Source organism: Odocoileus virginianus, chromosome 32 (genome assembly GCF_023699985.2).
Source record: "Odocoileus virginianus isolate 20LAN1187 ecotype Illinois chromosome 32, Ovbor_1.2, whole genome shotgun sequence".
Lineage (NCBI taxonomy): Eukaryota > Metazoa > Chordata > Mammalia > Artiodactyla > Cervidae > Odocoileus > Odocoileus virginianus.
This window is the reverse complement of record NC_069705.1, coordinates 24,384,373-24,411,794: the sequence shown is the minus strand read 5'-3', so window position 1 is coordinate 24,411,794 and position 27,422 is coordinate 24,384,373. Positions and strand designations below refer to the sequence as shown.

Genomic DNA, 27,422 nt, shown 5'->3' with positions numbered 1-27,422 from the left:
TTATTATCCAGCATGTAGAGATGTGGAGAATATACTTTTTCCAAGAAATATGCTATTATAAAATGGATAGTCTTTAATTGTTAAATAATCTTGTGATCAGGTTTAGTAGTTCAAGCACTTAACATTTTTCTTTTCCTTCTCACACTTCTATTGAACAAACTCACACTTATCTCTAAGACTGTCTCTGAACCTTTGAACATCAACTGGGAATTTAAAAACTTGGTTTCTTGAAGGCAGAGAAGATTTTATAAACTGTACTCACTACAGTTTCTATGTTTTATCTATTGCTGATTAGGTGCCTATCCACTACTTAAATTCTCCTCCTTAATATGTGGTTATAAGACAGTTTTATGACTTCTGAGTCCATTGAGGGTTACAACAGCAAATCACATGGCAGAGGCAGAAGGGTATTACTGTGATACACTGATTACAGATTTTCATGTTTCATGATAGCACTGGGAGCTAAGGCTATAAAGGTGAGCCCCAAATGAGTAAGGGCTTTGTCTTCAGGAAGGTTCCAGGAAAGTTGAAGGATTGCATAAATAAATATACAATCACAATTGCAATAAATTTTAGGAGGGAGCATTGCTGGTTCCTAGTTAAAGGCTATGATGTAGTGAAGAAAGCCTGGATAGGAGGTATAAATTTGTGGACACCCCTCACCCCAACCGCCTGTATACAGGTAGTATATTAAAGAAAATGGGATGGATAACCTTACATATGGAATAACCTGATGCTCCTGAGGCGTGCTAGGTTTCCTTAGCTTAGTCAGGCAGGCAAGTTACAGGCTTACCTGTTATAGGTTCTCACTTACTATAGAGCTAGAGAGGACCCAGCCATGCAGAGCAGTTTAAATTCTAAAGGCTTCCAAGAGCCCGAGTGTGAACATACATGTCTACCAAACTAATTTTTAAAGGCCAAAGGAAACTCTTCTGCACACAATGAGATTTTTATTTTCTTTCACTTTAAATTTCCAGCACATGCTAGTATTTAGGAGATAAAATATTGCAGGTGGATTCTTTACCACCTGAGCCACCAGGGAAGCCCAGCACGCTGCAGAATGACTACATGTTAAATCAGGTAGCTTTTATCTGAAAGCTAGGTGATAATCCTGGGTTTAACCGGGAAACTTCCCGAGTGTCTTCCAAAGTGGCTGCACTGTTTTGCATTTCCATGAGCTTCTCCACGTCTTTGTCCACACTTGCTTTTGTTTGTTTCTGACTCATTTTTATCGGACTGCAGTTACTCACAATGCTGTGTTTTCTGCTATATGGCAAAGTGACTCAGTTACACATATATCCACTGTTTTAGCTTCTGTTTTTTGTTATAGCTAGTGGGTCTAGTCTAGATCTAGTGTTAGTTGCTCAGTTGTATCCGACCATTTGCGACCCCATGGACTGTAGCCCCCCAGGATCCTGCCCATGGGATTCTCCAGATAAGAGTACTGAAGTGGGTTGCCATTTCCTTCTCCAGGGGATCTTCCCAACCCAGGGATTGAACCCAGGTCTCCTGCATTGCAGGCAGATTCTTTACCATCTGAGACACCAGGGAAGCCCTATTCTAGTGGGTGTGAACTGGTATCTCATTGTGGTTTCAATTTGCATCTCTGTGATGGCTACTCAGATGTTGAGCATCTTTCAGAAGCTTATGGGCCATTCATATATCTTCTTTGGGGAAACACTTATTCAAGTCCTTTGCCCACTTAAAATTATTTGTGTTATTATTATTGAGGTGTAGGAGTTCTTTGTATATTCTGAATATTAAGCTCTTATCAGATAGATGATTTGCAATAATTTTCTCCCATTCTGTAGGTTGTGTCTTCATTTTCTTTCTTTCTTTCTTTCTTTCTTAATATTTATTTGGCTGTGCCAGGACTTAGCTATGACGTGTGGGAACTAGTTTTCTGTCTAGGAATTAAACCTGGACCCCTTGTGTTGGGAGTATGGAGTCTTAACCACTGTACCACCAGCATATCCCTGTTGTTTCATTTTCTTGATAATACCCTTTGAGGCACATTTTTAGATTTCATGAGATCCAGTTTACCTATTTTTCTTCTTATGTTACTTATTCATTTGGCATTATGTCTAAGAAGCCATTGCTTGTACAAGGTCATGAAGACCTATGCCCATGTTTTCTTCTAAGAGTTTTACACTTTCAGCTCTTATATTTAGGTCTTTGATGCATTTTTGAGCTAATTTCTGTATATGATATGATATGAAGTAGGGGGATCCAAATTAATTATTTGGCATGTAGGTTTCCAGCTGTCCCAGCACCATTTGTGGAAAACACTCTTCTTTCCTCCACTGAACTATCGTTCACAGTTGGCTGTGAACACGAGAATTTGTTTCTGGGCCCTCTAAGCTATCCTGGAGGCTCCCCTGGTGGCCCAGATGGTAAAGAATCTGCCTGCAATGCTGGAGACCCAGGTTCGATCCCTGGGCTGGGAAGATCCCTTGGAGGAGGGCATGGCAACCCACTCCAGTATTCTTGCCTGGAGAATCCCCATGGACAGAGGAGCCTGACAGGCTACAGTCCATGGGGTTGCACATGGATCTACGTGTCGATCCTCATCAGTACCACGTTGTCTTGATTACTGTGGTGTGGTGAGTTCTGAAATCAGAAAGTGCACATCCTTTAACTTGTCCTTTTTTCAAGATCATATTGACTGTTCTGAGTCTCTTGAATTTCCATGTGAACATTAGTGTCAGCCTATCAATTTCAGTAAAGAAGTTGGTTAGGATTTCGACAGAGATTGCATTGAATCTGCAGATGCACTTCTGGAGCATTGGCCATCTTTATAATATTCAGCATTTTGATTCATGAATATGGGGTGCCCCCCCCCCTTTAGTTAGGTCTCCATTCGTTTCTTTCAACAACTTTTTGATAGTTTTCAAAATACAAGTTTTGCAATTCTTTTGGGAAGTATTTGTTGTGTGACATCTCTGTGCTTTGGGAGCTGCTATTGATACTGGTCACGGTGAACGAACTAGTTAAACAAGTCTAATATGCCTGCTCTGTGCAGCTTGGATGGGCAGTCTTAATTTCCGTCTCAAGTCAGAGATTACGTAAAGTATTGTAGGGCTTCCCTGGTGGCTCAGTGGTTACAGAATCTGCCTGTCAGTGCAGGAGACACGGGTTCGATCCTGTGGTCGGAAAGATCCCACATGCCACAGAGCAGCTAAGCCTGCGTGCCACAACCATTGAGCCTGTGCTCCGGGAGCTGCAACTACTGAGCTCGTGCACCACCAGTACTGAAGCCCGCACACCTAGTGCCCGCGCTCCACGGGAGAAGGCGCTGCAGTGAGGAGCCCGCACACCACAGCTAGAGAAAAGCCCTCACAGTAACGAAGACCCAGCACAGCCAAAAATAAATAAAGATATAAAGTATTGTAAAGAATATTTGTTTTCATAGGCATAGCAGTAAAAAAAAAAAGCAACAACAAAAAAACCCTCCAATATACATCTCCTTTCTATGTGCGGAAAAAAATTAGCGTTAGGCATTTTCCCTTGTCACATTGTGGGACTACTGTGATGTCTTGTTTCCAAAGCCTAACACTGACACTTAATGTAACAGTGACCCTTGATAGGAAAGGTTATCACAATGGCAAATTAACAAGTGACTGAGAGAAGAAATGGACAGTATAAATCACGCCGTGGTTTTGTCTGGCAAAGCCTCTAAACTGTGGATTAGAAATAGGGCATAGGACAGAGTTTGAGAATGCCTGCCTTCAGTTAACCCTGCTCTAATAATTGCAGTGGGAGAAGCTGTATTTTAAGGGGTCAACACTGTGATTTAATCTAGACTTCGAGTATGAACACGTATTTTCCAAAAGTCATAAACTTGGCTTTTCCAGGCTTCTCTGTTGATGGTTAGTGATTATCATTATTTAAAACTGACCGAGTATTATGGTGAGCCTGCTCAGGAAAAGGCACAGTGTGTTGGCTTTTGGAGGAGCAGCTTAGAAGCTGAGAAAGTGAAGTGTTAGTTGCTCAGTCACGTCCGACTCTTTGCAACCCCATGGACTGTAGCCTGCCAGGCTCCTCTGTCCATGGAATTCTCCAGGCAGGAATACTGGAGTGGGTAGCCTTTCCCTTTTCCAGAGGATCTTCCTGACCCAGGAATTGAACCCAGGTCTCCCACATTGCAGGCAGATTCTTTACCATCTAAGCCACCAGGGAAGCCCAGATGCTCAGAAGTAGTGTCCAAACAGCAGTGACTTTTTGGGTGGATCATGTAACCTCTTAATATTAGTTTTCTTTTCTGTGTAATTGAAATGACTGACCACTAAGGCATCTCCCTGCTCTCTAAGCCGGTGATGGCCGAGCACATTGTCTTTCTATTCTACTTGCAGTGTCATCTTTAGATTGTACAGAAGACATTGCCTCCGCATACAAACCTGTTCCTCTGAGCATTAAATCTTATGGCTCTCAGATAGTTTTCTTTTTTTAAAGCAACAAACTGTGGTGGAGATTAAAACTGAGCAACTTCATATCTTTTCATTTGTGTACAATAATCATTTGAATTATAGCAGTTTGCTAAGTTCTAAAATGTTTAGCCAGTAAAGGTTTAGAAATCACCCTTTAGTATCTTTAAATTTGTGATTTGAAATTAAAATGTAGATAACTTTATATCCTGCTGTCACCTAACACGAGAAACTACTTATAATGACTATTACATTTAACATATGCAGCAGCATTTCACTACTCCTCTTGTGTATTTACGGTACTTCTGTATCACATTCACAAATGATCCTGTGATGAATCTCTACAACGAATACCTTCAAAGTTTAGAGGAGTTTTTGTGATCGATTCTTGTCTTTAATTAATTAGTTATTGGCTGTGCTGGGTCTTCGTCGCTGCATGTGGGCTCTCTTTAGCGGCAGTGAGCGGGGCTGCTCTCTGGCTGTGGTGCACGGGTTTCTAGCTGCACTGGCTTCTCATTGCGGAGCACGAGCTCTAGAGAGTGCAGCCTCAGTGGTTGTGACATGTGAGATTGCCCCATGGCGTGTGGGATCTTAGTTCCTGGGCCAGGGATCGAACCCGTGTCCCCTGCATTGGTAGGCAGAGTCTCAACCACTGGGCCACCAGGGAAGTCCCCTGTGATAGATTCTTATAAGTAGCATAAACAAATCAAAACATATGCATATTTGTCACCACTTCACTCAGCAAATTGTTTTCCAAAAGCTTCATATCCCTTTATAGCATGACTGACAATATAAAAGAGTGCTGGCTTCACCATTTTTTTGTTTTAATTTGAATAGTTTAGTAGTTAAAAATTTTGTGTCACTGTTTTTAGTGTCAGCCTTTCATCAGTTACATCAAAGACAGTTCCGTTACCTCGTAGGAAAATGAAGAGGAGCAGAAAGAAAATGAACTTTGCCGGCATTGACTGTTGGTGGACACCTTGGGTTTGCTGCATTCCACTTGTGTCCTGATCTTGGGTTCATTGCTAAGCCTCTCCAAAGTCTCAGATTTCTCACTTGGGGCCACGAGAATATTTTGGGAGGACTAGTACAGAAGTAGTTTATGTAGAGTTGTTATATAAAAAGCTCTCAAATGATAGCTGCTAGAAGACAGTGACGAGGATAATCCTTTTCATTGTTCTTATGATTCTAGTGGCTTACTTTTAGAGTTCTTTTCCAGGAGAATGAATTATTTTAATTCCCTTAAGTAAGCAGGGAAAACCACTGAAAGTCAAGTACCACCCTCATGGGGTCTAGCTGTTGTCATTTATTTAAAGATGATGATGCTGTAAGATTCTCACCAACACTGACTCTAAATAAAACTTGGTTTGCTGTTTATAAGGATGATGCCACGCATACCAGGTACTATTATTATGTGGTTCTACCCCACATTAAAGCTGTTAGGGATACCAGAGCACCAGAGTTGTATTTATCCTGCTCTCTGATTATTTTACACAAGATCATCACTTTCAGGTGCCGTGGAGTCTGCCCTGGGAAGTAGAAAATGCATACTCCTTATACCTCCCCCCTCACTAAATCCAGCTCAGGAGGATCGGGTTGCTCTCTGTACCCCCTCTTCCAAGTGTAGAGAGATGGTTGAGAATCGCACACCTCCTCAGATGAGGTAACACCAGCGTGACCAATGTTTCTTTCAGTGAGAGTAGGGGTGAGGCTGTCCTTCTCTGTGGTGTTATGATTATAACTGTTCTCTCCCACTTAAAAGGCAGATGGTGTTTGAGCAACGTGTGAAGTTTGGTATTCAATTCAGGGAAAGCATAGGCTGTTGGAACAAGGACCATCTGTTTATCAGGGGCTAGATTCTTAATTCACACACCACATACAAATATATTCCAGTTTTAAACATCAGAATGGGAGCATGAAAAGTACAGACTTTACAGAAAAGAGCTTTCCAGGAATGTCACTATGAAAGAAAGGATTACTAATTATGACAGCAAAAGGTTTAGACCCTTTTGTCAAAAAAATTTTTCTAGGCATGGAGATGGATGTTAGCTGTAACTGGACTTGTGACTGTCTCACAATATTGACAAGTAACAGGCATACATCAGCAGTACTGCAGGTTCAGTTTCAGACCACCCCAGTGAAGTAATTCTTGTTAATTTTTGGTTTTCCAGTGCATAAATGTTTACACTAAAGCTCAGCTGGTAAAGAATCCACCTGCAATGCAGGAGACCCCAGTTCGATTCCTGGGTCAGGAAGGTCCCCTGAAGAAGGGATAGCTATCTACTCCAGTATTCATGGGGTTTCCTGGTGGTTCAGTTGGTAAAGAATCCACCTGCAGTGTGGGAGACCTGGGTTCGATCCCTGGGTTGGGAAGATCCCCTGGAGAAGGGCAAGGCAACACACTGCAGTATTCTTGCCTGGAGAATCCTGGATAGAGGAGCCTGGTGGGCTACAGTCCATGGGGCTGCAGAGAGTCGAACGCAACTGAGTGACTATGCACACATAGTCTATTAAATGTGATAATAGCATTATGTCTAAATAAAGGTACATATCTTAATTTAAAAATACAAAACAAAAAAAACAGTTACCATAGTAACACCAGAGATCACTGATCACAACTCACCATAATAAATATAATCATAATGAAAAAGTGTGAAATTTTGCAAAAAGTATCACACGGTGACACAGACACATAAAATGCGCAAATGCTGTGGGGAAAAACAATGTCGATAGCATTGCTCAACACGAAAGTGAAAGTGAAGTCGCTCAGTCGTGTCCGACTCTTGGTGACCCCGTGGACTGTAGCCTACCAGGCTCCTCTGTCCATGGAATTCTGCAAGCTAGAATACTGGAGTGGGTTGCCATTTCCTTCTCCAGGGGATCTTCCCGACCCAGGGATCGAACCTGGGTCTCCCTCATTGCAGGCAGATGTTTTAACCTCTGAACCACCAGGGAAGCACCAAAAAGAAACAAAAGTAAAGACTAATAAAACTAAAGCTTGTTCTTTGAGAGGATAAACAAAATTGACAAACTTCAGCCAGAAACTTGAGCCATGTTGCTCAGCGTGGGATTGCCACAAGCCTTCAGTTTGTTTTTTAAAGAAATACCCCCACAGTATTTATGAAGAGCAAAAAACAGGGTTATGCTGATACTGCATCATTCCATTGTGCACCTAAAACTAATGTCTGTTAAATCTCAGCCAAAAGCCATCGTCAACAGTAGTAGCCATCACACCACAAATTGGGACAACATCAGCAACCTGTTTACTCCATTTCAGGCCATTTCACATCAGGGTAAAGGCAACTGCACAGCAGGAAAGTTAACGGATCATCAGGGAAACGCAAGTCAAAACCTCAGTGAGATACCACCTCGCACCTGTCGGAACGGCCATCCTCAAAAAGACCACAAATAGTAAACGGTGGTGAAGATGTAAAGAAAAGGGAACCCTGGTGTGCTGTCAGTGGGGATGTAAATTGGTGTAGCCGCTATGAATATGGAGTATGTTTTAAAAATAGAACTATATGATTCAGCAGCCCCACTCCTAGATATTTAGCCAAAGATAATGACAACACCGATTTGAAAAGATATGTGTGCCCCAATGTTCATAGCAATACCATATACAATTGCCAAGATATAGAAGCAGCCAAAGTGTCCATCAGCGGATGAATGGATAAAGAAGATGTTTGTGTGTGTGTGTGTAATATTACTTAGCCATAAAAAATGAAAAAATTTCCAACAACATGGGTGGACCAGGAGAATGCTATGTTTAGTGACGTAAGTCAGATAAAAAAAGACATACTATGGTATCTATGGCCATACCATCCTGATCGCGTCCTGTCTTGTCTGATCTCGGAAGCTAAGTAGGGTCAGGCCTGGTTAGCACTTGGATGGGAGACCTCCTGGGAATACCAGGTGCTGTATTTTTGTCTTCCCTGGTGGCTCAGATGGTAAAGTGTCTGCCCGCAGTGTGGGAGACCCAGGTTCAATCCCTGGGTCGGGAAGATCCCCTGGAGGAGGAAATGGCAACCCACTCCAGTATGCTTGCCTGGAAAATACCATGAACGGAGGAGCCTGGCAGGCTACAATCCATGGGGTTGCAAAGAGTCAGACACAACTGAGCGACTTCACTGTCACTATGGTATCTAAAAAATAAAATTAATGAACATCACAAAACAAACAGACTCACAGATACAGAGAACAAACTAGTGGTTACCAGTGAGGAGAGGATATGGAAGAGGGGTAATATTGGGGAAGGGGCTTAAGAGGTGCAAACAGTATAAAGTAAGGTACCAGGATGTAATGTATAGCACAGGGAATATAGCCAATATTTTATAATAGTTTTAATTGGAGTTTATAAAAATGTGAAATCACTATGTTGTACACTTGAAACTAACATAACACTGCAAATCAACTATACTTCACTAAAAAATGGTAAAAGAATTAGACACAAAAGAGGAAATACAAAGGGCTAAGAAATACTGAAAAAGCTTACAAACATACTTTTTTAACTTTTTGTTTTATATTGGAGTATAGCCAATTAACAGTGTTGTGATAGTTTCAGGTGGAGAGCAAAGGGACTCAGCCACACATGCAGTGTATCCATTCTCCCCCAAACTGCCTGAACCCTACATCCAGGCTGCCACTTCACACTGAGCCGAGTTCCCTGTGCTATACAGTAGGTCCTTGTTGGCTGTGCATTGTAAATATAGCAGTGACAAGTATTATATTTCCAAGAGTGCTGGTGAAATGCGTGGGGACTAATTGTCTCATACGTATCACTGTGCGGGTGGGGGGGAGGTGATATATGTCACTGCAGCCTTTCCTGGATGGAGGCATTTTGGCGACATGTAACAAAAGCCTTCTACCTCAGCATTCCATTTATCAGAGCTGATTCTAAGAAAATGATTGACTTATTTATTGCTTTTCAGAATTGTTTAAAAGGGGGAAAAATTGGAAACAGTCTGAATGATTTAAACAGCAGGTATTGTTTATGTGCACTGGCATTTCAAAAACATTTAAAAAGCCATTAAAATAGTAATATAGAGGATTATTTAATTATCACTGACATTATCATTTTCACATGATAATTTTAAGTTTGATATTTTAAGGTTTAAAGCATTTTAAGTTTTAAGTGAAAATTTTAAGTTTAAAAATAACTGACTACAGAGCACTATGATGTACAGATAATTTGATTTTTTTTAAAATTCTGCATTGAGCACACTTTCCCTTCGCTTTTAAAACCACACATTGTACGTGGATAAAATATTGTTGCTCTTATTTTGGGCGACCAGAACTAAAAGGTAATGCCACTGATCTTGGAGAACTTATAATCTTATGGGTTGGGTGGAGATTGAGTTTTTTTCTAATTTTTTTTTTTTCTTTCACAGTTTCATTTACTTACCTATTTCTGGCTGTGCTGGGTCTTTGTTACTGAGCGAGCTTTTCTCTAGCTGCAGCAATCGGCTACTCTCTGGTTGTGGTGGCGGACTTCTCATCGTGGAAGCTCCTCTGGCTGCGGAGCAGCGGCTCTGGGGCGTGGGGGCCTCCGGAGCTCTGACGCGTGGGCTTAGGAGGTGCGACGTCTAGGCTGTAGAGCGCGTGCTCAGTAGCTGTGGCGCGGGCTTAGTTGTGGGATCTTCCTGATCAGAGGTCGACCCCATGTCTCCAGCATTGAGAGGCAGATTCCTTACCACCGAGGCACCAGGGAAGCCCTTCCTAATCGTTTCATGTGAATTTTCTGGCAGTTACTCACAGCATGCCCTATAGACCTTCTTCTTCCTACTAAGCAAGAAGACATTATGGAAAAATCGGACTCCGAGTTGAAACTTTCTACAATTGGAATAGAGGATTGAACTTAAAAAGTGAGATATATAAAAATAAAGAAAATCTGGCAATTAGGGCTGTGTTAGGGAAATGAAGGAAATATAATAAATGTTAAGATTGATGCTCGTACTGGAGTTCTTGGCAAGATTGGTTGAATAGAGATGCTTGAATCCCTGGTTAAGCATTAATCTCCAGATTCTTAATGATCATTCAGTTCAGTTCAGTCGCTTAGTCGTGTCCGACTCTTTGAGACCCCATGAATCGCAGCACACCAGGCCTCCCGGTCCATTACCAACTCCCGGAGTTTACTCAAACCCATGTCCATCGAGTTGGTGATGCCAGCCAACCATCTCATCCTCTGTCGTCCCCTTCTCCTCCTGCCCCCAATCCCTCCCAGCATCAGGGTCTTTTCCAGTGAGTCGACTCTTTGCATGAGGGGGCCTAAGTACTGGAGTTTCAGCTTCAGCATCAGTCCTTCCAATGAACACCCAGGACTGATCTCCTGTAGGATGGACTGGTTGGATCTCTTTGCAGTCCAAGGGACTCTCAAGAGTCTTCTCCAACACCACAGTTCAAAAGCATCAATTTTTTGGCGCTCAGCTTTCTTCACAGTCCAACTCTCACATCCATACATGACTACTGGAAAAATCATAGCCTTGACTAGACTGACCTTTGTTGGCAAAGTAATGGCTCTGGTTTTTAATATGCTATCTAGGTTGGTCATAACTTTCCTTCTAAGGAGTAAGCATCTTTTAATTTCATGGCTGCAGTCACCATCTGCAGTGAATTTGGAGCCCCCCAAAATAAAGTCTTTCACTGTTTCCCCATCTATTTGCCAGGAAGTGATGGGACCAGATGCCATGATCTTAGTCTTCTGAATGTTGAGCTTTAAGCCAACTTTTTCACTCTCCTTTTTCACTTTCATCAAGAGGCTTTTTAGTTCCTCTTCACTTCTGCCATAAGGGTGGCGTCATTTGCATATCTGAGGTTATTGATATTTCTCCCGGCAATCTTGATTCAGCTTGTGCTTCTTCCAGCCCAGCATTTCTCATGATGTACTCTGCATATAAGTTAAATAAGCAGGGTGACAATATACAGCCTTGACATACTCCTTTTCCTATTTGGAACAAGTCTTTTGTTCCATGTCCAGTTCTAACTGTTGCTTCCTAACCTGCATATAGGTTTCTCAAGAGGCAGGTCAGGTGGTCTGGTATTCCCATCTCTTTCAGAATTTTCCACAGTTTATTGTGATCCACACAGTCAAAGACTTCAGCATAGTCAATAAAGCAGAAATAGATATTTTTCTGGAACTCTCTTGCTTTTTCGATGATCCATCGGATGTTGGCAATTTGATCTCTGGTTCCTCTGCCTTTTCTAAAACCAGCTTGAATATCTGGAGGTTCACGGTTCATGTATTGCTGAAGCCTGGCTTGGAGAACTTTTAGCATTACTTTGCTAGTGTGTGAGATGAGTGCAATTGTGCAGTAGTTTGAGCATTCTTTGGCATTGCCTTTCTTTGGGATTGGAATGAAAACTGACCTTTTCCAGTCCTCTGGCCACTGCTGGTCATTAACAATAAATAAATCTGTCCAAGTTGGATGTATTTCATAGCATCTGAGCAACCCTGCACAGCCTATGCTGGAGTCATAGCATCATTGTTTTCTAATGTCAAGTCACTAATGAAACACACACACTTCTATTCAGACTACAGTGGGATCTGTGATTCTTACTGTTTGAATCTACTGTGACAGTATAACACATTGACTGCCAAACACTTTTATCATTCATAACATACCTTCTTTAGTTTTTAAAGCCTTACTCTGTACAATTATTTATTCATTATTTTCCTTTATTTGTGTCATTAATAGAAACTTAGTTCATATCATGGGCTTTTTATGAAGCTGTTCTACCACTTAAACTTTTTTTTTAAAAAAACTTCCTTTTAATGAGTCTGTGATCTTATTCTTAATTTTTATAACTAATTACATTTTTCTATTTTAAGTACTAAAAGTTCCTTAATTTTTTCCTTACTGTCCTTGGTGATCCTTACGTCCTCTTAAATCAAATTAAGACTTTGTATACTAAAGATGAACACTTTCTTATCTTTGTACTGTATTTGGTATAAATTCAGAAATGACAGTGTGTGCACAAGTAACTGATCAAATAAGTAATCAACTTATTTGAACTTTCTGAGCCAGTTTTAAAATCTGTGCTTCCCCAACCCCCCAGAAGTGTGTGTGTGTCTATCTACCTATCTATCTATCTATATAAAGTAAAAACTGTTGTAACCCTGCAATTATTGATGATTGATTATTTAAAAGCCACTTCTACATTAATGAGTTGAACTTAAAATGGTACTTTAATAAATTCTGGCTTAGGCTTCGCTTGAAATGGGCAATACTTAAGTTATCTTCCATTCATTGAAATGGATTAAAATGAAATCTTTCTGTTTAAGGGCATTAATCTCCAGGATTTTATGACCACAGTCAGTTCATCCTATCCGTTCGTCTTTGAGACTGATTGCAGCACCCAGGCTTGCCTTCCATCACACTCCGGATTATCAAACCCAGTGCCTCGAGTTGGATGAAACCACTATCCGTCGTGCCCGTGTCTCTTCGACCCTCAGATCTTGGTGTTTCCAGAGTGGGACTTTGCTGGGTAATATGGAGTTTAGTTCAGCATCTTTAATGAAATCCCAACTGATCTCCGAAATAGTGGCCTTTGCATCAAGGGACTCTCATTCCCAACCAACAGTTCAAAGGCTCAATTTCCTCTTTCTTCCACACCAACTCTCACATCCATATTTGCTTGTAAACTTTGGATAGACGACCTCTGATTGGCAAATAATGTCTCTGTGTTTTATTGCATTTCTATCTATGGTGGTATAATCTTTCCTTCTAAGGGTAAGCATCTATAATTTCCCATGTGAGAAATTGCTGTGAATTTTGGCCCCATTTTTTGTTGGATCATGTTTATTTTTGGAGTTGGCTAGATGCAGATTTGTTGTGAATGTTGAGTTAAGCCAACTGTTTGTCTCGTCTTCTTTTTTCCTTCAATCAAGGGCTTTTAGTTCCTTTCACCTGCATATAGGTTGCTCATTTGTATTGAAAAGTTTTGATATTATCCCTTGTTTATTTTGATTCATTTCTTACTTCTGGCCCAGGTGTCTCAGGATGTCTCTGCATGTGATTTATGTCGGGTGACAATATCGCCTATGATACTCCTCAAATTTGAAAAAGTCTTTTGGGTTCCTTACATTTAATGTTTTCCCATACCTGCATATGTTTTGAGCAGTGTTAGAAGTGTCTATTCATTCTTTACAGAGCGTTTAGGCGTGTGCCTGGCACATAGCATATTGTATGAGTTGGCTGTTTATCAGTTGTCAAGGCTGCCTTTTTGCTTTGGTGCACTTGTGCTCAACTGCCGCCAGGAGGCAGACTTGTGTTTGGGAAAGTTGGAAACCCAGCTTGAGCTGTTCTTAGTCTTTCCGTGTGTGTGTGTGTGTGTGTGTGTGTGTTTTTCCTTATATTAGTGTCTTTTTTGGGTTTCATTTTGGCTTTTGAGAAGCGTAACCCAAACTTTTTAAAAACCCAAGCGTATCCTATTCTAATTTTATACACATCACATTTTGAGTGTGTGTGTGTGTGTGTGTGTGTGTGTGTGTGTGTGTTGCTGTAGAAACGGGAACTACTCCTTCTGACTTTTGACTTTTCCTTTTGACTGGCATCACTTCTCTTTATTCTTATAGCTCCTAGCTGTGCTGTTTTTTGGTTTTGGGCTTTTTGCCTTTGGAGGAAGAGCTCCCCAGAGGATGGGAAACACCGCAAGCCTCCCAGGGCCACAGGGCATCACTCACAGGGAGGAGCAGAGAGCCGGGAACACTCTAGAGAATTTCTGAAAGAGTAACTGTGCCCTGCACATTCTCATAACATCTAGTAGTTATTTACGGTCAACAGCCACATTCGTTTCTGTTGCCAAGTCTTAAAAATCTAGGACACATGCATAGGTCATTTTTTTTTAACATATTTTTTTCTTATACTTTTTAAAATTAAAATCTACCAAGAGTTTGGGCTCTTCCTGGTTTAATAATATTAGCTTCAGCTAAGTAAGCATTTTGCAGGTGCAATTCTCTTTTATGTCCATGCCTTTCTCCTGCAACTTCTTTTAGTTTTTGTCATCATATTTTAATGTACCTTTTACAAAGGACTCTACTCAAGTAAACATTTGCTAGATCTCAATTCTTGCTGATACACAGTAATCACACCTTTCTGGTGTTCCTAATCTCAAAACACTACTATTCTTGAGAGGTCGCCTGATATTCTGTAAGTGCCATGAGTCAAGCAGTAAGTGGAGTCTTTAGATACTGCTTGTCAGTATTCTAATTTTTTATTCCTCTGGGACTATTACATTACATCTGATAGAGGTATTGCATTAACCTTTTATTGTTGGTTATTAGTGAGGTCTCCAGAATATGAGTGGTAAACTTGAACTTTAAACTTTTCTCAGTCTCTCATTAATACGGTAAAAAGATTTTTTTTAGAAATATAACTGACCTACAGTGCTACCTTAGTTTCAGATGTTATAGTAGGCATCTTATTTAAAACTGTAACTGGGAACACTTTTGTCTAAGGTATTAGGTTTCTATATAGGTTTGTGTAAAATATCTGAAAAGCCCATTGTTACTACTAGTGTGTGTGTATATAATTACAGTTTAAATTATAGATCTAATTACAATTTAAAAAATCAGAACACAGACTACTTTAATGAAGTCTTAATTCTTTATAATTGCTAAGTAAGTACTAGGCACGCCTCGAAGTAGTTGTTTCCCCTTAAGAATCCTCCAAGCCATCACCAAACCGGTGACATTACTGGCTGTTATGTAAAGCGCCTAAGACCACCCACTTTCTCCTCCCCTTCACCATCTCTGATGAAAACCGTAACAGCCCCACGGCCTGTTCAGCGTGACGTCATTCAGAGGCTGCTGACTGCTGGGGCCGCTCGGAGGAGTTGCTTCAGAGGAAAAGCATTGTTTCAGCAACATCTGGCAGTGGAAGCCGAAGCCAGAAGCACTTGGATAGCTCCGGGGCTTTTCTTTCTTGCGGGCACGGTGAGCAGCGTCTGGCATGTAGGCATGTTTTCTCTCGCTCTGCGTCTTGGCCTGGAAGAAGAGTGCAGGGTTGGAAAAGACAGCATGTGAGAGCGCGTGTGGGGAGCCGGTTCTCCTGTGAAATTTCCTTCCCACCTGCTCTGAAGACATGTTGTTGTCTCCCAAGTTCTCCTTGTCCACCATTCACGTCCGACTGACTGCCAAAGGGTTGCTGCGGAATCTGCGACTTCCCTCAGGGTTTCGGAAAAGCGCTGTCATTTTCCACACAGGTTTGTCTCGCACACCTCTCTGCGTATGTTACCCTGGGTGGGGGGGCCAGCTCGGTTACCTGGCAGGTGCTTATCAGAAATTTCCTCAGGGGGCAGATTATCGAGGAGAGAAGGCTCTAATGGGAGAACCAGGCATAATTTGTCAAAACAAGCAGCTTTCTCTTGTGCTTCAACACATGTGCCTAGTACTTCTCCTGTCTGTAAGCTGCTGTCTGCTTGGTTTGTTCGTTGAAAGCTGAACTGTTGCCTGGCTGCTCCCAGCTCTTTGCTCTGACACCAGCCAGATCCGGAAAACAATCAGCACCTGTTTGGTTACATTTTCCTTCACACGATTTCGGAAATGGGAGCCAGGTAAATCAAGACAACTAGTTCTCTTTGCTTTAAAGAAGGCGATGAAAAGAGAGGGTTCCAGAGTTTTTCGTTCTGTAGTTCCTCACTGAGGTCGTGACAGGCTGGTTTGGTATACTAAACAATCGCTATGTTCTCGACATTGCTGAAGTAAGGCATCATAATGGCTGTGGACAGGTAGGAAATAAACCACAAATTAAGTTTTCCAAGCTTCATGGCGAAAATGTTTGCAAATCACAAAAGACAGCCTCTGATCTTCATGCTTGTATCTGCTTTTTATTTTCTGTGCCTAGAGATGGAAATGAATGCAGGGTATATTTTAGGCACATGTCACCTGCCTGCCCACTTTTAGAGGATCCATTTGCCTCCTGTCGCTGCCTGTTGTTTGGATATAATTGCAACTATGGTCAATTAAGTTGATTTCATGCTATAAACACAGGAGTGCTGATCTTTTGAATCTGGGCTGGTTAGTGGTAACCGTGCTTTATCCTCTGAGTGTGTAAATACCGAGTAGATGTTCTGTTCCCCATGAATGCCGGCCCTTCTGGGCCTGGTTTTCCGTCTCTGTCCCCAGTGACTCTTCTCAGCGGACTGCTTTTAGTTTTCCCAGGGGCATCTCCCTGCTCCGTGGGATAATTCCCGTTTTTCTCCAGCACCTCTTCCTCGTGTTTCATAACTCCCCTTGACCTGTCACAGGAATTTGCCAGCATTTCCCTCTCGGTCTGAGCTGACAGCTGAGGGTGAATGGAATGAGTTCCAAGGGAAACAGTGGCTGTGTCTCTCCTAGCCTATATGCCACTCTCACTTTTTCTCAATGTTAAAGAGTAGAAAGGTGAAAAATAAAGATAAAAGGGTACCCTGTATTTGTAACAATCTGCAATCTAAAATAGCTCCCAAGGGGCTTGTAATTTTAACTTAAAATCAATCCACATTCCAAGTTAAAAAGAAAATCAGACAGTGCAGAAGGTTGTACAGTTCCAGGTGAGTATATTTCTTACCCAGGCCCCGTGCCCTCTCCACAGATGCAGCCACGCTCGTGGGGGCTTGTTTATCCTTCCAGAAATTTTTCTAGTCATGTGTAAGCCCATGTAAGCTTTTTTTACCCCTTTTTGTTTTACAGAAATGGAAGCATAATATATACTCTTTTATCGCTTATTTTTAAGCATGAACGTATCTTAGATTTGCATGTTAACGCATTTATCTACCACGTGCGTTTTAGCAGTCATGTAACATCCCGTTGCTGACTGAGCCATGATTTAAACCAATCTTTCATTAGCAAACATTTTAGGTTGTTTCTACTATTTTTATGAAGCAGATAGCTTTACAGGGCAGCTTAAAGCTTTTATTACCAGAGTTTGACTAACAGTGACCCTTGGGGCACGTTTTATTTTTTTAATTTACATAAAAATATTTTGAAACAGTCATTTGATGGCCATCGTAGTTTCTGGAGCTAGAGTGTACTTAGAGGTGGTCTAGTTTACCCGATTTTACACCAGGAAGTCAGAGGCCCAGAGAGGTGAGTTAACTTGCCCAAGGACATACAGCCACTGGCAGAGATAGGACTAAAACCTGGGACCTCTTGGTTTTGGTTTTTGTTTTTTTAGATTTTTCCAGCTGTGAATCTTGCTGTAATTCTATTAGGTCTAGTGAATAGCCACGATGGAAAAAAGTTTTGCATGTAGGAAGCATTTTATAATTATGTAAAGAATATAATTCTACTTACCCGAGTAAGAACCTTTTGTGAGCTTATCCATTTTACATAACTAGAGGGTCTGAGAAATCTTCCAATAAAAAATAGATCGAAGTAGTTGCAGTTCTTCTTATCCACATGGGTGGTAAGCGGTAGAAAAAGAGGTGGCGTTGCTGTTGGTTGCTGCACTGACTGTGGTATTGGCCTGGATTCCAAGAGCTCAGCATTGTAGCCTTGGTTCTGCTGCTAACCAAGTCAGTGACCTTGATCACTTAGCCAAACAGGGATACAGAATAAAGGAATCAGACGAGATGATTTCCATGTTCCCTTCAGCCTCAAATTCTGTGAATTTTCTGGGTCCAGATTTAAAAGTCCTTGATGTGTTGCTGACACCTGAAAATTATTCTTATCTCAACGAGTTCTCTGCTTATCTCCCAAACTCAGTGAATACTCCTGATTTCTTTCTCTTCACACCACCATTGCTTGCCCCTTAGTATGTCCTCAAAGCCCCCACTGTTCTTTCTCACTGAACCACAATTCATAGGTTGCAAGAATCTAAGACTCTCTCTTGTAAAATCGCTGTTGTTTCTACCCTCTCTCACTCTGCGGGCATGCTCAAGTCACTCCAGGTGTCTGACTCTTTGTGACCCCAGGGACTGTAGCCCGCCAGGCTCCTCTGTCCACGGGAATTCTCCAGGCAAGCATACTGGAGTGGGTAGCCATGCCCTCCTCCACTGGAACTTCCTGACCCATGAATCGAACCGGGGTCTCCTGCATTGCAGGCAGATTCTTTACCAACTGAGCTACCAAGGAAACCCAGTAATATTGGAGTGGGTTGCCATGCCCTCCTCCAGGGGAACTTCCCGACCCATGAATCGAACCGGGGTCTCCTGCATTGCAGGCAGATTCTTTACCAACTGAGCCACCAAGGAAGCCCAGTAATATTGGAGTGGGTAGCCATGCCCTCCTCCAGGGATCTTCCCTGAGTTTCTGGTGGCTCCTCCATTGGCAGGTGGGTTCTTTACCACTGTACCACCTGGGAAGCCTTCTGCCTACTCTAGTTCAGGCTTTATTATTAGGCTGAAGCATTTGAAATTGCGCTTCTTAGAGGTAAAACAACAGTCAAGTATCAACAGTTTTGTTATCACTCAGTCTAATATTTTGGAGCTCTTTGAAGGATCTTATAGGTTTGGTCTTTGCCACCAACCAGCCTTTCCCCTGCTTCCAAACTATCTTTTCACATTGCAGGGTCAAGTCATTCATTTCATAAACAAGTATTTGTTAGACATGTCCTCTGTGGCAGGTACAATGCCAGATGCTGATATTGTAGCCAGGACTAAATCACACATAGCCCCCTGCCTTCCCATAGCCCACGGTTTACCACGGAGTCAGACAAAGAACATCAGACAGTCATGGTACAATACGAACTAGGTGTCCAGGCAGCTCCCGGCAGGCGAGGCTGACTCCCCAGGTCTTCCATGAGAAGAGCCACGTCAGCTGGGACCCCAGGATAGGAGGAATTAGCCAAGAAACAGAGGGTGTTCCAGGGAGAGAAAATACCATGTGAAAGCCTGGAGGTGAGGGAAACCTTGAAGGTGAGCTCCTTCAAGAAAATGAAAGAATTTTAACACACTGGAGCATGGACTGTGGAGGGGGAACTGCCAGCAATAAGGTGGTGGTTATAGGGCTCCAGATGGAATGGGCCCTTTCAGCAACCCTTGTGCAGGGCGCTGTATGCTGTAGTATTAATAACTTGATTGGCAAAGTGTGTTGTCCAGTCCAGGATATAGTTTCCTCTGTTAAATAGATGCGAGGAATGAGTGTGAATGTGTCAGTTTTGGGTGATGTTGCAGGATGTCCAGAGTAGGTGAAGATGGTAGCATCCCAGGAGGGCCCACACCTGCTAAGAGGTCCAAAAGTGGTTTCACTGACTTCACCAAGCACCCAGTTCAGTGTAGCTCAGAATTTTGCCTCAACATATTCATTTCCATCTTATGAGTCAGCAGAGGGAAAGGAATTGTCTCTGTAGAAATGTTCCTTACCTCCAGTTCTGTTGGAATCTGGGTTTTCTGTGCAGCTGGAGATTGGATACTTGTACTCATCATTATGAAAAGTGCCAGTTTGAACCTCAGAGTCGATATTCTCATTGACCCAAGTGAAGGCAATTCACTGCACCAAGAAAATTCTTTCTGCTGAGCTATTAAGAGTAAAAGCCATTACTCTAAGCAAAGAGGGGAGGTGTGTATTTACACATACTCTGAGGAAAGGCGGGAGGAGTATTATTAATAACACAAGATATTTTCATTTACCTGAAGCCACACTAAAGAGAACCATTTTGCCTAGGCATTTGGTAAGAGTGAGGCGGAACAGGATTAAGTGTTTAATTAGAATGAAAGTCATTGTAATGTTCTTATGTTTGGTGTTCATTTTTCAGACTGTCCAACAAAAATGCTTTTAAAATAGTTTTCTTTCTTTCTTTCTTTTTGGCTGTGTGTGGTCTCTGTTGCTGCAAAGGCTTCTCATTGCTGAGGCTTCTCTTGTTGCAGATCACAAGCCCTTGGGCGCTCTGGCTTCAGGACTTGTGGACTCTGAAGATGAGCTCAATAGTTGTGGCGCACAGGGCTTAGTTGCCCTGCAGGATGTGGGATCTTCGTGGATCAGGGATCGAACCTGTGTTTACCACTGAGCCACCAGGGAAGCCCCAGAAATGCTTTTAGATGCAGTTTGTTAAGACAGCTTGACTTAGAAGGAGTTTATTTGTCTCACCTAGCAAGAAGCAGCTCTTACCTTGTTCAGAGGCTCAGCAATGTCAGGATTAACCACCTATGCTATTTTCTTAGCCTTTTTCTCATGAATGTTGCCTCGTGATCTCACAATGGCTGCTGCAGGCAGTAAAAACAAGACCCAGGGAAGGGGCGGTGCCGTATCACTCATGCTTACATCTCATTGGCTAAATCTCAGTCACATGGCTGTTTCTTCCTGCAAAGGAAGCTGGGAAATTGTGTTTGACTTCTCCAGTCTCTATGGTGCATGCAGGTAAAGAGAGATTAGAGCCCTATTATAGCAATTGCCACAGAAAAGGCAAAGCTAATTTCTCAAAAGCTAATACTCTTGGCTTGTAAATAAGGGCAGTATATCATCTAACAAGTTGAATCTTGCAACACACCTCATTGTTTCTTCTCTTTTAGGATATGAATTTTTTTTTGGTAATGATCACTTAGTTTGTAGCTATGTTAATTGGACATTTTCAAGTTATTTTGTTGTTTGGACATAGAGGTTAATATTTGATTTTTCTCTCTTAAATGAATTAATTTTCAGTTATAATACACTGAGAAAAAAAATGTTCTCAACCTTAAATGTGGTTTTATGTATTTAAAATGTGTTAATAAAAGATATATTTTACTAGGAACATAAATGGTGGGGCTCCTAGTCATGCATTAAGGTGATGCTAAATATTAATTTCTCTGTGTTTCCCTCACACATTACAAAATATAGAAGCCAGTGAAAGCATTTTGGACAGCTTCCATAAAATAACTATATATATTTACAATTTTTTGTAAGAAATTAAAATATTCAGTCATTTGTAGAATGCAAAAAGACATCAAAAGGACCAAATTCAAGAACAATAGAGGAGAGATACGGCCTTCTACCACCCCATTTTTATCGCTTCTGTGAATCCACAATTTTCTTTTCAGTTTCCTGGAAGGCAGCTTTGAAAGTTACCCTGGCCTCATGCCACATCGATAAGCATTTACTGAGAACTGGTTTTGTGAATGGCATTATGTTAAAAAATGTCTTGGCATATATTGATACTGAACTCTTACGTATGGCAGTCTTATAGCTTCAGCTTTGCTATGACATTAAAATGTGCCCTTTCATAGTTTTTGCAGTCTATTTAAGAGAGCAGTGATATGTTAAATGAATTTTTACTCATAATAGGTAATATTTTGATAAGTCTTTAAAAGTTAGATGTTGAAAGAAAAAGGTAGTTTTACCATGCCAAATTGTGCTTTAATGTGGTATCTGTTTTCACATAAACATAGAAAATAAACCATACAGTATAGTTTGAAGTTGGATTTAGAATGGGAAGTATAGCAGTGTTTTTCACCTGGAAAAAATGGAAGAATGTGGCAAGGGAAACATATATAGTAAATGCTTATTAGAAACATTGAAATATTTAGGTTGAGTTTTAGATAGTAGAGAATCAGCATATACATGAAATAATACAGATTATGGTACTTTTTATTAGCTCTAAAGCATGTTTCACAGCTAGTGATAGTATTTTATTAATAGCATGCACATTACTGTTTTCTTAGGTAAAAAGACAACAGGTGTGGTTTTAAATGTATCCAAAATTGGACATTATTTTTTTATTTAGCTTAGGTGATACTTTGGGCTATTTTGGTACCTGAGAAAGAAAGAAAGAGTTAGTTGTTCAGTCCTGTCTGACTGTCCTGAGATCCCATGGACTGTAGCCCACCAGGCTCCTCTGTCCATGGGATTCTCCAGGCAAGAATACTGGAGTGGGTAGCCCCTCCCTTCTCCAGGGGAATCTTCTCGACCCTAGACTCAGACCCAGGGCTCCTGCACCGTGGGTGATATTTTACCATCTGAACCACTGGGGAAGCCCTAGCACATGAGAGTCCTTTGTAAGAGGCATCAGTTATGTAGCTCCGGGTAACGTTAATACCAATAAAGCTTCTTTTTGCGTGGCAGACTGGGCTGTTTCCTATTGTTCCTTGTTACCTGAGTTTTAGACATCTCATGCTCAAATTGTTTTTCCATAACTGGTTAATATTTTGGGAACAACATTCTCTTTTTATTTATTATTTATAGTATCTGTGCAGTGCTGTGCTGAGTCGCTCAGTCGTGTCGGACTCTTTGCAACCCCATGGACTGTAGTCCACCAGGCTCCTCTGTCCATGGGATTCTCCAGGCTAGAATACTGGAGTGGGTTGCCATGCCCTCCTCCAGAGGATCTTCCCAACCCAGGGATCAAATGCAGGTCTCCCGCCTTGGCGTGTTGCTTACTCTCTGAGCCACCAGGAGGCCATCTGTATTGTAGAAGTTCCTAATGTGGAATGTTTTAATGGGCTATTCCAACTTTTGTTTCTACTGTCTGTTAAAGGTAGTCTATGGTCTTTCATTCACAGTAAGCAGATTTTTGGTCCACTTTGGAGATCTATTTTCCCCACGCAGATCTTTCGTCTGCAGGTGCCTTGCTTCAGCCCTGCTGCTCTGCTGGGGGCCCTGCTTGATGAAGAACACGTGATTGCTCATGGCCGCGATGTTAGGGCCACCGTCTGTGGTTGTGGAGCCCTGACCCACGGGGCCTGGCCTCACTGGCACAATGGTGACCTCACCTAAGCTGGCTAGCTCCAAGTGGAAAAGTCCAGAAAAGACAGTTTTTAAAGATCTAACAAGGTACATGTGCTTGCAGTGGATACAGCAAAAAGGGCCATGTAGAGTTTTGTTTGTTCTTGTTTTTGGAAATGGTTCCTTGTGACAAGAGTGTTATTCCTGGTACCGTGTTCATCCATGTGGTAAATTTAAAGGGACATCTTGGCGCACGCCGTCATCGCTGAAATCAACAGCACAGCTCGGCTTTGTGATGCCAGGCATCTTCTTAGGTTCCTATTACGATTCTTCAGACAAAATGATCCTTCAGACAAAAACAAAATGAAAGTTCATATGATGGCTTGCATTTAATATTTTGGGTCATTTGCTTAGTAACAAAGAGAAAGAGCCAGTCCCAGGGCTCCCATCCTGTGAAGTGACACCTCAGTCACATCTTTATCTTCCTCCTTGTGCTCTGAGGAAAGTGAAAGTGAAGGTTGCTCAGTTGTGTCCGACTTCTCTGCAGGCCCGTGTCCATGGAATTCTCCAGGCCAGGATACTGGCGTGGGTAGCCTTTCCCTTCTCCCGGGGGATCTTCCTAACCCAGGGATTAAACCCAGGTCTCCCACATTGCAGGTAGATTTTTTACCAGCTGAACCACCAGGGAAGCCCAAGAGTACTGGAGTGGGTAGCCTAGCCCTTCTCCAGTGGATCTGCCCGACCCAGGAATCAAACTGGGGTCTCCTGCATTGCAGGTGGATTCTTTACCAACTGAGCTACCAGGGAAAGACTTCTCCAGTTTGTTCATATACATTGTAAACAAGTATAACAAGAGACGCTTGTTCCTTATTTTAAGTTAAGATAAAAATTCAGATTTTCTTCCCCTACTATAAAATTCATGTTTCAGATGAAATTTATACTTGTTAGATGATTTAAAATATTTTCATTTGGCATCTTTGGAATTTTTAATGTTACAGGCATGAAATTTTATTACTTGCAGGTATTTTCAGTATGCTCTTCTAGTCCTGAAACAAATCCAGAAATTTAACATATTAAGGTGCACTTCTATTATTTAGAAACAAATTGATGGAAAATTAGTCAACAAATCGACAGAACTGATACTTTCTTAAAAGTATTTCTGAAAAAAAAAAACTTTCAAATGTAATAAATTTCTGTTAACTTGTATTTACAGTTAGTAGTCCATTTTAAGAACATGAGAAGTGTGCTTTTCTTTCCCTGCCAGCCACATGAAAAATGTTTAAGATCAAGTTTGGTTGGTTTTGCAGGAAAAGTTGTCTAAGCAATAATTATCCTGAAATAAGAGTATTTAATAGGAACATGCCTTCTATCCTGTAATATACTTTTGAAATTAAAAAGTAAAACCATTTTACATATGATACACGGCACTGCAGCCTGTCCAACAATCTAGTATTATAAAATTTTAATAGGTATCTTAAGGCACTTCTCCCTATCTGCCTCCAAAAGAACTACCTTGGGTAATTTTAAAAGTCTAAACACTGTGCTTTGTTGAGCTTGAAATGTTCCACAGTAAGCAAATGCCATACCTACCTAGAAATAGAAAAATGCTACGTGGGGCTTCTAAATTATGATTACTAAGAGCTCTTCTAGAGCAAACTCATAGTGAAAGGAATATTGAAAAGGTTTGTATATAAATTTAAGCTAATGACACTAATTTGTTTCTTAGCTTGCTTATTTAAATAGTGGTTAGATGCCACGAAGCAAGTGTCAGCGCCTTAACTATAACATGCATGTTGTTAGGCTTGAGGGCTTCTTCCACTCTCGTCAAGGCAGATGCTAACTTCCTCCTTTCGTACAACACTGAGTAATGATTTCTTATAAAATCTTGGTAAGACCGTCTAGATTTCTGTGGATATACAGTTCATCCAGCTGGGAAAGTGTGTGTTCATAGGCTTGTACTGTGTGTACTGGGTTTAGTCGTGTCCAGCTCTTTGTGACCCCATGGACTGTGGCCCACCAGGCTCCTCTGTCCATGGGGATTCTCCAGGCAAGAATATTGGAGTGGGGTTGGTGTGCCCTCTTCCAGGGGATCTTCCCAACCCAAGGATCGAACCCAGGTTTCCCGCATTGCAGGCAGATTCCATCTCAGCTACCAGGGAAGTCCTGGCTTATATTAGGGGCAGCATTTGGGACAAGGGGAAATAAAGAACTGATTTGTTCCTGGGGAAAACACCCCAGCTGACAAGTCCACTTGGAGAGTCTTATGGGGCTGGTGAGACGAGAATAGCATCTTTTTGGAGAATGAGGAGCAGAGTATTAGAGTGTCAGGATGCTGCCCACTGGGTCCCTCTGCCCTCCCTCTGATTCTCAGATGCTAATCTGCTCCTCTGTGTGTTACTTCCGAGCTGGAAACTGTGACTTACCCGGCATTCCTCTTGATCCAGCTGGTCGCTAAGGTGTCCTGCTCTGCCTCGTAAACACATTCGTCATTTCCTGCCGGTTCTCACTGCCCTGGCCACGAGTCCCACCTTTGCTCACCCCCCCAGATGCTGTGTCTCCAGACCCTTGCTCAGCACTGCTCTGGGTCTCCTACCAGAGTGAACGTTGCATGGCACTCCTGTCTTGCCCCTGTTTATGCTTCCAGCCACATCATCTTACTTTTTTTGCTTTGCTGTCAGCACTGAATGTCAGGACCTCCAGGGCTCCCATACTTCTCTGCCTTGGTGTTTTCTGCTCTCATATCTGTCTGCCAGACGTGCAAATGTCTATCCACACTGTGTCTCCAGCACCCTTTCTTGCTGGTCGCAGGTCTGGGTGTTTCTCCCCCTGTCCTCTCACTGCGCTGTGTACATAATTCTCTTTCCTGACTATCACATGGCCATCAGTAGTGGCCTGTTTCTGTCTTTGTGGCAGAAAAGTCCTTTAAGGACAAGGACCAACTTGCTAGAAGCACATCCAGCAGACATTTGCTGAATGCACAGGGGTCATGTGGGTCATCGTTTCAGAACTGGATGCTCCCTCTTATCAGAGCACATATTTCTAGGTAGTTCACATTTAAGACCTCGTTGTCATAGAATTTCCCCCTCAGCATAAACTGCCATCCTCAACTGCTGAGCAAACACTGACAGAATTAGATGAGGAGGTTCAGATTAAGGTAGAAAGACGGGAACCAGTTGTCTGTCCAAGCTGCTGGCCAAGCCTGTTAGCTCACTGCTTATGTTTTATTAACCCACAAGCCTTAGTTTTCAAGGCAGTAATGTTGTGGAAGGCACATCTCAGCCAGTGACTATCACCTTCAGAGATAGCTGTGTGTGTGAGTTAAATAGGAAGAGCTGAATATCAGAAACAAGGTGTCTTCATGTATCTTTGTAGGGCACCGCCCTCATACCTGCTTTCACCACCCCCAAGATACCAGGCAGGTCCACCTGCCCACAGCAAAGCCACACAGTAGATTTTGATAAATGTTTGGTGAGTAAATGAATAAGAAATCAATAGGTATATGAAACAAATGTTAGTTACTGAAGGCTACGTGTAGTTTTTCATTCGAGTCAAGGCAACCTCTCCTTGTACGTCTTGTCTCTTGCTTGATTTTAATATTCAGAAAGCCAGCAGATTCTGTAAGTGGCTTGTTTTTGCCTTAGGATGGTTGTATCCTCAGCAGCTTAGGTTAGTCCCTGTCTGAATCGTTAAGTCTTTCTCTCAGAAATAAGTGTTTTGCCTTGAGGGTGGGGGTCTGTATGCCTGAGTGACTGAGCCTAAAACATGGGCCTGTTCTTCTTCCTTCAACTATTTTCTTTAAGAGGCTGATAAATAAGTTCTTTAGGCTGGTTTGAAATTTTATTAAACTGAGATTTCTGAGTAGAAAGAACAAAGAGAGTAAACAGTGTTATCCAGCTATTTTTCAAATGAGCAAATGTTCTGGACTCAGGACTTTGGTTTTCCTGATGGAGGTTTCAGTTTCATTGGAATGAAGTCCAGGAAGGTCTGATCAGACACACAGTGGTAATTATCTTGCCAACATGCATCTGAATCTATGTGAAAGTTAACATTTAGTTTTAAGATTTCTGAGTAAATTGATTCTTTGCAATTAGATAGCCTGTTAATGGAGATAATAAATGAGATTTTTTTTTTTAGTTTTAAATAGTTGTATTATCAAAATGGTAACATGTTAATAAAGGGAACACAAGGGCAAAGTTTGGTTCATATTAAGCTGACTTGCTATAATAATGAATCCAGTAGGATTTAAGGGAAACTCTTGTTTTTTGGCATTATGAGGTACTCTGTTTGTGAGCACTGGGGCTTTGAGCATCATTGGAGATTTTTGCATCATCTCTGATATTCCAGTGGTCCAGGAGTGAGGAGAGAGGGAAGGATGCTCAAACTGGGTCATCAGCTATCATGTGGTACAGCTGTGTCCTCAGGGAGCACAGTATATGGAGCGGAAG

At 41.8% G+C, this 27,422-nt stretch overlaps 1 protein-coding gene, 1 non-coding gene and 1 pseudogene across 10 annotated transcripts in view; 2 read left to right on the top strand and 1 right to left on the bottom strand.

Moving 5' to 3' along the window:
• MTUS1 (microtubule associated scaffold protein 1) overlaps positions 1–27,422 on the top strand; it is a 203,572-nt gene that overhangs the window by 128,945 nt on the left and 47,205 nt on the right. Inside the window, exon 1 of one of the 9 annotated variants that reach the window (XM_020916802.2) lies at positions 15,203–15,623. The exons of 7 other annotated variants lie outside the window; for them this stretch is intronic. In XM_020916802.2, the coding sequence (XP_020772461.2) occupies positions 15,503–15,623 (121 nt within the window). In that variant the 5' untranslated portion in view covers positions 15,203–15,502. Of the gene's footprint in view, positions 1–15,202; positions 15,624–20,597; positions 20,698–27,422 lie in introns of those variants that run through there. One more of the 9 variants, XM_020916811.2, reaches the window with a different exon arrangement.
• LOC139032656 (5S ribosomal RNA) lies at positions 8,230–8,348 on the top strand (annotated as a pseudogene).
• LOC139032687 (U6atac minor spliceosomal RNA) lies at positions 24,712–24,838 on the bottom strand. The gene has a single exon (XR_011485263.1). It is a non-coding gene; the product is annotated as a U6atac minor spliceosomal RNA (small nuclear RNA).